This window comes from Otolemur garnettii, unplaced genomic scaffold (genome assembly GCF_000181295.1).
Source record: "Otolemur garnettii isolate 467f Iridium unplaced genomic scaffold, OtoGar3 scaffold00013, whole genome shotgun sequence".
NCBI classification, from domain to species: domain Eukaryota; kingdom Metazoa; phylum Chordata; class Mammalia; order Primates; family Galagidae; genus Otolemur; species Otolemur garnettii.
In genome coordinates, this window is record NW_003852408.1 from 21,374,638 (window position 1) to 21,384,782 (window position 10,145).

General features: G+C 39.6%; 1 protein-coding gene across 1 annotated transcript in view; it reads left to right on the forward strand.

The window, feature by feature from the left end:
• ACADL (acyl-CoA dehydrogenase long chain) overlaps positions 1-10,145 on the forward strand; it is a 41,237-nt gene that overhangs the window by 735 nt on the left and 30,357 nt on the right. The window contains exons 2-3 of the mRNA XM_003784982.3: positions 5,216-5,371; positions 9,701-9,838. Coding sequence (XP_003785030.1) covers positions 5,216-5,371; positions 9,701-9,838 — 294 coding nt within the window. The remainder of the gene's footprint in view (positions 1-5,215; positions 5,372-9,700; positions 9,839-10,145) is intronic.

A 10,145-nucleotide genomic window follows, 5' to 3' on the forward strand; every position in this document is an offset into this window, starting at 1 on the left:
GGGTCCGGGCTGGGGATTCGAACCCGCCACCTTAGGTGTACGTGGCTGGCGCCTTAGCCGGTTGAGCTATAGGCGCCGAGCCGGGAACTGCATTTTGAAGAGTCTCCATTCGTGTGTCGCGGTGGGAGTCACCCACCGGGCGCGGCTGCCAGGGCTGGGACGCGACCTTTGGCCTAGTTAGTACTGTGGGGCGAGAGCCGCTGCGTTTTAGACCCGCAGACCGACGGTGAACTTGAGAGTTGTTGGACTGTTACACCACAGCAGCTAGGAGGTGTCCAAGACAAATAATCCTGGACAGAAATGACTTGGCTACGGTTCCATCTGACAAAGAAGTTAACTTTAGATTTACTAACGAATCTTTTAACTAAAAGAAAAGGCGTCAAGTTTCAAATACCTAATAAAGTATAAAACCCATCCATCGAGCAAGGAAACTGGAAGGAGGAAGGGTTCATTATTTAGTAACGGCTCATCACCCCGTTGTTGTAAAGCACTGAAAGATGGTGTAAGAGTGTGAACCAAAATGCTACTCTTCTTCCTGGAGAGGGTTGGGAAGGCTTCACCTAGGAGCTGACGTTCCTTAAGGGGACACATTTTTTTTTTTTTTTTTTTTTTGGTAGAGACAGAGTCGCACTTTATCACCCTTGGTAGAGTGCTGTGGCGTCACAGCTCACAGCAACCTCCAGCTCTTGGGCTTAGGTGATTCTCTTGCCTCAGCCTCTCGAGTAGCTGGGACTACAGGCACCTGCCCAAACGCCCGGCTATTTTTTTGTTGCAGTTTGGCCAGGACTGGGTTTGAACCCGCCACCCTCGTTATACAGGGCCGGTGCCCTACTCACTGAGCCACAGGCGCCGCCCAAGGGTGCACATACTTTAACAAACTTTTTTCTGGAACATCAGTAGACAGTAATCCTCACACTTTTTGATGATTGGACTCCTTTGTGCTATTAAAGTTAGAGAACCCCGAAGATCTTTTGTTTTTGTAGGTTCTAGGTATCAAAAGTTATCTTACAAAACTGAGAAATTTTACAAACATTTAGAGTTCATTGAAAATAATAATAAGACCATTCCATGTTAATATAACTAATGTTTTTATGAAACATAACTTTTCCTCAACATACAGGAAAAAAGTGAAAAGAATTACATTATTTTACATTTTTCAAATTCCTTAATGTCTGGCTTAATAGAAGACAGCCAGATTTTCATGTCTGCTTCTGTATTGGGTTATGGTAAGTTATTTTGGTTGAAGTATGGAAAGAAAATCTACCCTTAGATAGAAAATATTGGGCTCTGCGCCTGTGGCTCAAGCAGCTAAGGCACCAGCCACATACACCTAAGGTGGTGGGTTCGAATCCAGCCCAGGCCACCAAACAACAATAATGGTTGCAACTAAAAAATAGCTGGGCGTTGTGGTGGGCGCCTGTGGTCCCAGCTACTTGGGAGGCTGAGACAGGAGACTGGCTTGAGCCCAGGAGTTGGAGGTTGCTGTGAGCAGTGAAGCCATGACACTCTACCCAGGGAGACAGCTTGAGGCTCTGTCTCAAAAAAAAAAAAGAAAGAAAATATTGGAAAAGGGAAGATGTGAGCACCCCTGTGAATGGGCCAGGGGTTGTGGTTTATTCTAACAGGCTCCTTGAACTTTAATATATATATTAGGGATCTTGTTACAAATAGATTCTGATTCCGTAGGTCTGGGGTGAGGCCTGAGATTGTGTATTTCTAACCGACTTCCAGGTGTCTTGCAAGGTCCTGGTGGAGATTGTTCCCTTTTAGAATGTAAATGAGAAAAAAAAATAAAATGTAAATGATGCTATAAAAAATATATCGCCTTGCTAGTAACACTGGTAGCAGTTTTACTTTGCTTCCTTGGGAGGGACGAGACCTATTTTTTCAGTACCAGTGTCTTATCTTTCTACTAAGGAATACATGTTCCAGCAAATCTGCCAATCCTTGGATTTTCTTTTCTTTTTTTTTTTTTTAGAGATAGTCTTACTTTGTCACCCTCAGTAGAGTGCTATGACGTCACAACTCACTCCAGCTCTTGGACTTAGGTGATTCTCTTGCCTCAACCTCCCGAGTAGCCTCCTGGCTATTTTTTTGTTGCAGTTTGGCTGGGGCTGGGTTTGAACCCGCCACCCTTGGTAGATGGGGCTGGCACCCTACTCACTGAGCCACAGGTACTGCCCGAGTCCTTGGATTTTCTCCCCACAGCATATTCTCTCTTGAACACCTTTGACTGACCTGAAAGTCTATTCTTTGGGTATTTCTTATTCTTTCCTATGACTGAGTATTCTTTAAGTAGAAATAGTCCAAATATTTCCTTAACACAATATGAGCTATAACATTTTAAGATCCAGGCAGAATCTTAAATTACAGAATAATAAAAATGTACAGAGTCAATTACAGAATAATAAAAATTCTATTATTTATTCATTATGTTGACAAGTGATTCAGTGTCACAGAGCCCCAGTTTCCCAGTCTCAGCTTCTTTTTTCCCTAGGAAAAATCTCAAGTATGGAAAAATCTGTGTGAACAATATATGCTTTGTAGTTTTATTTCTACTAGCAGGAAATTGGAACCTAAGATTTCAATCATAAGGATAAGGGAATAATTTTAGTTTATTGGATGTAACATGACAGTGATGGGCAAGGCCCCGAGTGTCTTTAGTCCCTGTTGTCTCTGCCTCGCCTGCTCCTCTCTCCCTTGACTCCTTGCTCTTTTTATTGCACGTTGGACATTTGTCCAGATTCACAGCTTTGGCTTCTTTCATCCTAAGAGCCTTTTGTTCTAGAAATGTGCTTGGCTCTTTCACCTTCAAGGGCTTGCTCTGACTGCACTATTTCATAACTGAAACCCCTGTCCCTAACTCACCCCAGACACATACTCTTGGTCCCTTCTCTATTTCTCTTTTTTCATGTTAATTATCACCTTCTAGGATATTATATAGTTTAGTTGTTTACTGTGTTGATCCTTTATTATTATTCAGTCTCCCCTTGTTAGAATGTAAGCTTGAAAGCAAGATACTAGTCCTAATGTTATTCCTTGTTAACTATTGTAACCTAAGTTACTAGATAGAACAGTGCACAGGATAGGTTCTTGGTATTTAACTAAATGAATGAATAAGCATTAAAATGATGATTTGGATAACAAAGTAATAATGGGAAAATGTTTATGAAGACAAAAGGTGACTATACAAATTGTATTAAATATGCACAAAGGTTACCACTTAAAAGGCATCTCAGATTATGTTAACAAATAAAACTCAATTAAAAGTTACATATAAAAGGCCTAAGGCGAAATGACACTAAATAACAGCTTTGGTTAACAGCTTTGGCAGCTCTGGCTGCCATAACAGACTACCATAGACTAAGTCACTTAAAACCACAGAAATTTATTTCTCACAGTTCTAGAGGCTGGGAAGTTCAAGACCAAGGTGCCAGCTGATTCAGTTCCTGGTGAGGGTTCTCTTCCTGTCTTCCAAACTGCTCACCTTGTCTTCAAATGGTCTTTCTTTGGGCATGAAGTGGGTGGGTGAGGAGGAGACAAAGGGAGAAGAGAGAGAGACTGAGACGTCTTCTTCTCACAAGTCACCAATCCTATCAGATTAAGACCCCTCTCTTCTTACCTCATTTGACCTTAATTGTCTCCTAAAAGGCTGACTGTAAATTCAGTCACTTTAGGGGGTCAGGGTTTCAACATGACTTTTAAGGGGACACAATTCAGTCCATAGCATTAAGCAAAGATAAATAAATCAAACTAGAGCAAAATAACCCATTTTAAAGGGAAAAATTGAAATAAGCTATATGTCAATAAATAAGATTTCTTAAGTGATAATAGTATATTAACTGAATTTACTGTAACCTTAAAAAATGCTAATTAGGAGCCAGGCAAATAGGCTTCCACCTGTGATCCTAGTACTTTGTAAGGCCGAGGGAGGAGGATCCCTCCTTGAGCTCAGGAGTGTGAGACCAGCCTGAGCAAGAGCAAGACCCTGTCTTATTGAAAATAAAAAAATTACCCAGGGATCATGGCAAGATAGTCTCTAAAAAATAATAATAATTAGATCTTAGAACTATTTTTGTAATGTCTACTTCAAAGTTATGCGGGGGAACCCTCTTATTCTACTTTGATTAATTACATGGAATAGGTCTTTTCTGTGCAACAACTAAAGGAAAAGAAAAGAAAAGAAAAAAAGAAGTAGGGGGCGGCGCCTGTGGCTCAGTGGGTAGGGCACCGGCCCCATATACTGAGGGTGGTGGGTTCAAACCCGGCCCTGGCCAAGCTGCAACAAAAAAATTGTGGGAGGTGCCTGTAGTCCCAGCTACTTGGGAGGCTAAGGCAAGACAATCACCTAAGCCCAGGAGTGGGCTGTGATGCCACAGGGCACTCTACCAAGGGTGGTAAGGTGAGAATGTCTTTTAAAAAAAAGAAGTAGGATTCAACTAAGAACAAGAGAAACTGAAGTCATAATTTGTTGCAAAGCAGAAGAATATCTTTTGGCAATATTAGAATATGTGATAAAAAAAGGTTTGAGATGTGAGCTTGAAAATGTAGAAAGTGGTGCAAAGGATTTTCAAAATTCCTTTCAGGAGTATCTCAAAGGGAAAAAAACTATGAAGACACTTAGACTAAAGGATCTACAGAGTAATTTCATGTTAAGCTTGGTGTGTACGGGTGGGTCTTGAATAGTTTCATAGGAATCTTACAGAGATTGGTGGGTATTTTAGTTCGCACCCTTCTAATGTGGCAATAACATCAATGTAGTTTACATCTTAAGCACTTGCCATTTGCAATTGTGTGATTTTGGATACAATACTAATTTGGAGGGCTTGCATTATTTTAAACACTGTATATGACATGAAAATTTATCAGTATTATTCTATTGTGCTGTTTGAGTCTTACATAATGTAAACCATGTATCATGTGACACCACTATTTCACCTCAACTCAGACCTGTGGTTAGTTCTAGACATTGTTTTCTTTATGGATTTGGAGGTGGAGACTGAGATGAACTACTTCCTAATCCCAGCTAGGTAAGGTAGATCCTACCGAAAGTAGTAATGTTCAAATTTGAACCTAGGCTTGTCATATTTCAAACTCCTGCTGCTTGCCTCTAAAATGTTTCTGGAAAAAATAATCAGGATTTCATGCTGTTCAGTGTCAATTATTTTAGTATAAAGAGTAATTCACTTCATTGACTTACCTCACTTTTTTAAAGATGTTCTCATTCTGGAGGGGAAGAACGTCTAGAAACTCCTTCTGCTAAAAAATTAACAGATATAGGAATTAGAAGAATCTTTTCTTCAGAGCATGACATTTTCCGGGAAAGTGTAAGGAAGTTTTTTCAAGAAGAAGTGATTCCTCACCACGCAGAGTAAGTGGAACATTTTTCTTTAATGTAATGTGTACTAGGAGTGCAATAGAACCATTTATTTCCTAGAAGACCTTGTGTTGTACAAAAAAAAAAATGTTATGTTCAGTGCTTTAGTAACATTTTTACTGCTCTTCATTGTAAGATCTCGGGATTCTTAAGGTAGTTCAGAGTTTTCTAAATGAAATTTAAAATGTACAATACAAAAATAAGAAAATTTAAAATTTTTCAACTTAATCTGAGTAGTATTTTGGAAAACTATGGTTAAACAGGAACAAAATCCTAGTCAACTTCATAGTCTTTCTGCTTCATGAATTGATTATAATACATAAACACTTAAAAGGCTAAGATATGCAAATTTTGATCAGCAATTGGCTACCTCCGTATTTTTACTACTGAGTATTTTTTGATTAACTAATTAATGATTATTGACCCCAAACCTGTCATTTCTTTTATTGTTTTTTTTTTTCTATTTATTTCTGGGATTACATATGAAAAATGTCATTTCTATTAAAACAAGATTTTGCTGTTTGCAGAATTCATTCATAGTTTGTTTGTTTGTCTTTGCAGTTTTTGGCTGGGGCTGGGTTTGCAGCCACCTCCAGCATATGGGGCTGGTGCCTTACCCCTTTGAGCCACAGGCACCGCCAATTCATTCATTGCTAATACAGATGCTCTTTGACTTAGGATGGGGTTACATCCTGATAAACCATCCTAAGTTGAAAATATTGTGAACTGAAAATGCATGACTATTATTTATGTTAACACTGTTTTATGTTATTATTTTAAAAACATAAAGATTCTCAGCACTGAGAAAGGAAGAGAGAAAACATTCAGGAACATCATAGGTTTGTGAGGTCTAATGCACCCAACCTACTGAACATCATACCTTAGCCTGCCCTACTACCTGTGTTGTCCTTAGGGTGTTGCAGTTAGGGTCTCACGGAAAAGCCATGCCGCGAAGAATAAGCACGCTTATTGAAACTGTGTTTTAAATAAAGGTGACCATCTGCTCACTCAGGCAAAATGGCCAGCTTTCTTTATTCACTGTTGGTTATCAATCTTGTGCATGCGCACTATACAGCAGTGACCTCATTAACATTCATTACAATCCCTCTGCACATGCGCATTGGACATCAATGACTTCATTAATCCATTTAAACATCTTATGACCACCTGCCCTGTAAGTAGTTCCTCCCTGGTAATCTGATAATCCACCCAACATACACCTTTAAGCATAACCCTTCATCATAACCCGGTTTAACATAACTTAGTGAAGAACATGTTATCAATTATTACTTTCTTCTTTCTTATCTGATGAAGCCTGAGGCTATGGAGGAAAGAGACAGTTTGAAAGTCTGTTCTATTGACCTTGCTATTTGGAGGCAGTTACTTCAATCTTTGAAACAAGGCATAATTGAGAAACTTCTAGGGCATCGAGAAATTTGTGTGCAGACTTCTGCTCCCATGTGGGCCTTAAGTCAGGGGGTTTTTACGCCCACAACTGATCAGGCCGACCTTAGGTCGGGGGGGTTTAGGCCCACTACCAACCTGGCCATATGGGATGCTGCCTCCATTTCTCACAAGTATGCCTGCACAAAGTCTTTTCGCTGCTTTCTCTCAAACAACTTTTTTGGCCAGAGGCATATAGGCATATAGGCCTTTTGCCTATATACCTGAAATGTGCAAATATGCTGAAAACACTCAACATTGGCTTATAGCTGGACAAGGTCATCTATCACAAACCCTGTTAAATAATGAAGTATTGAATATCTCATGTAATGTATTAAATGCTATGCTGAAGTAAAAAATGAAAAGCCTACAGGGGTAGTAAAGTATGGTTTCCACTGAATACATACCACTTTCACACCACTGTAAGCTGAAAAGTTGATAAATTGAACCATCTTAAATCAGGGATTTTCAATACTTTACAATATTTAGAATCATTTTCAATATTATTTTAAAATAGCTTTCATTAGTTTGTACTAATACTTTTTTTTTTTTATATAGTCTCACTCTGTCCCCCTGGGTTGAGTGTGATGCCATTATAACTCCCAGCAACCTCAAACTCTTGGGCTTAAGCCATCCTCTTGCCTCAACATCCTAAGTAACTGGGACTGCATGCACCAGCCACAATGCCCAGCTAATTTTTTGGTTTTTAGTATAATGAGGCCTCACTCTTCCTCATGCTGGTTTTGAACTTTAGAACTCAAGGGATCTGCCTGCCTCAGTCTCCCAGAGTGCTAGGATTATAGGAGTGAGCCACTTTGCTTGGCCTATTAATGCTTTCTTGGTAAGAAGGACCAAAATTAGCTAAACTTAGCTAAAAATTAGCTAAGCTGTTTGGTGAAAAGCCACTATCTTCTAAAGACAAGAGAGGCATACTTTTCTCTTGGAGAATCTCTTTGTTTTTTCATTGCTTTTAAATTTTGTACCAGGGCTGGGCATGGTGGCTTGCCCCTATAATCCTACCACTTTCCAAGGCTGAGGCAGGGGAATGCTTATAAGGCCAGGAATTCAAGGCCAGCCTAAGGAAGAGGGAGCTCTCATCTCTACAAAAAATATAATACTTAGCCTGTATGGTATTGCATGCATGTAGTTACTCTTAGCTACTCTGGAGCTTGAGGCAGGAGGATTGCCTTTAGCCTAGGAATTTGAGCTATGATAGCGCCACTATACTCTAATCTAGGCAACAGAATGAGACCCTGTCTCAAGGGGAAAAATAATAATTTTTTGTTCTCCAAAAAGTTATTGAGAGGATCTCAAAGTAAAAATAATAAAAGTTGACAAATTTGGGGTCAATAATAAAAATATTTCATTGTTACTTGAATCAGCAACTATATTAAAACACATGATAATCAAACCCTTTTAAACTTTCTTGTGGTGTTTGTATGTACCTTCATTCAGTGTTTTTAAATACCTCATATCAGAATAACTGATCTACCAGATCAGTAGATCTACAGATCTATCAGAATATCTACCATTAAAAAAACATAAATTCTTTCATTGTTTCCAACTAACCATCTGTTTCCTCATAATCTTTTTTTTTTTTTAAAGAATTCTTTATATATCCCAGATAGTCCCTTACTAATAAGGGATGGATTTGCAGATATTTTCTGCCATTCCATGGGTTGCCTTTTTTTTTCTTTGAGACAGAGCCTTAAGCTGTCACCCTGGGTAGAGTGCTGTAGCGTCACAGCTCACAGCAACCTCCAACTCCTGGGCTCAAGCGATTCGGGCCCGGGCTGGATTCAAACCCGCCAGCTCAGGTGTATATGGCTGGCACCATAGCTGTTTGAGCCACAGGCACTGAGCCAGGATGCCTTTTTTTTTTTTAAGAGACTGGGTCTTGCTCTTTTGTTGAGGCTGGAGTGCAGTGGTCAGATTAATCATTGCAGCCTCGACCATGCCTGATTAACTTTTTTCAATTTAAAAAATTTTTAGTTTTGCTAAGATGGGGTCTCACTATGTTGCCCTGGCTAGTCTCGAATACCTGGCCTCAAACCATCCTTCCACCTCAGTCCCCCAAAGTTCTGAGAGTACAGTCATAAGCCATTGTGCTTGGCTTGTGATTCTCATTTTTAAAGGAGAAAAGCCAGTGGTTACCAAATATCTTACCCAAATATCTAGTGCAGTGATTTTCAACCAGTGTGCTGTGACAATTTTTATAGATCAATAATTAAATTATTTTCAAAAGAAGTTCAGAGCACAATAAGTATATTCTTTTTTTTAACTTTTTTTTTTTTTTGCTCAGCATGATTTAAGTGTGTGGCGTAAGTTTAGCCATAAGGTCAAGTGTGCCATGAGTTTAAAAAAAAGGTTGAAAAACACTGATCTAATGTTTGTGGAAGTTCCTTGGACAGAGGTATCCTGCAAGGAGCTTCTGTTCTCCTGTTGTTTTCTCTTAAACTGTAATGAGATTGCCTATTTTGTCAGCTTTCATACACTTGTCCCAGAAGCTCAGCACTTTAAGGAAAGATGCTGAGGAGAACTGCCTTCAGGATAGGTTGGACAGATTCCAATGACTACATGGCACAAGTAAGTTTGTACCCTCAGAGCACCCGCTGAACAAAATGACATCAGTGATCACGAGTGGGTATAATTTTCAAGTCCAATAAATAGTCAAGGTGGGGGGAGAAGTGACAGATACAAAGAAGTAAAGAGGAGAAGAAGAAGTGATAGAAGAGTCAGATGCAAATTGAAGAATATTCACAAGGTCAACAGTTAATTCAAATGAAGAGGACATACTTGCACAAAATCATTCATAAATTTATAGTTGTGGCCATGAAGATAATACAAAAACATTGATTTTAAAATATTTGTTATTTGCAGATGGGAGAAAGCTGGAGAAGTGAGTAGGGAGCTTTGGGAAAAAGCTGGAAAACAAGGACTACTTGGTGTCAACATTGCAGAGCGTCACGGTGGGATTGGTGGAGACTTGTACTCCGCAGCTGTTGTTTGGGAGGAGCAGTAAGTATGGAGACATTTGAGGCTGAATCTTGTTTTTAAACACCCTGCTCACTTTCTAAGAAGATTTTTAAAAAATGTTTTCTAATCTACATGGATGATTGAAAATTTGGTGTAAAATGTAAAAGATTATACTGGGCTGGGCATGGTGGCTCCGCCTGTAATCCTAGCACTCTGGGAGGCTTAGGCGGGTGGATTGCCGGAGTTCAGGAGTTTAAGACAAGCCTGAAGGCTGGGCGAGGTGGCTCACGCCTGTAATCCTAGCACTCTGGGAGGCTGAGGTGGGTAGATTTCTTGAGCTCACCAGTTT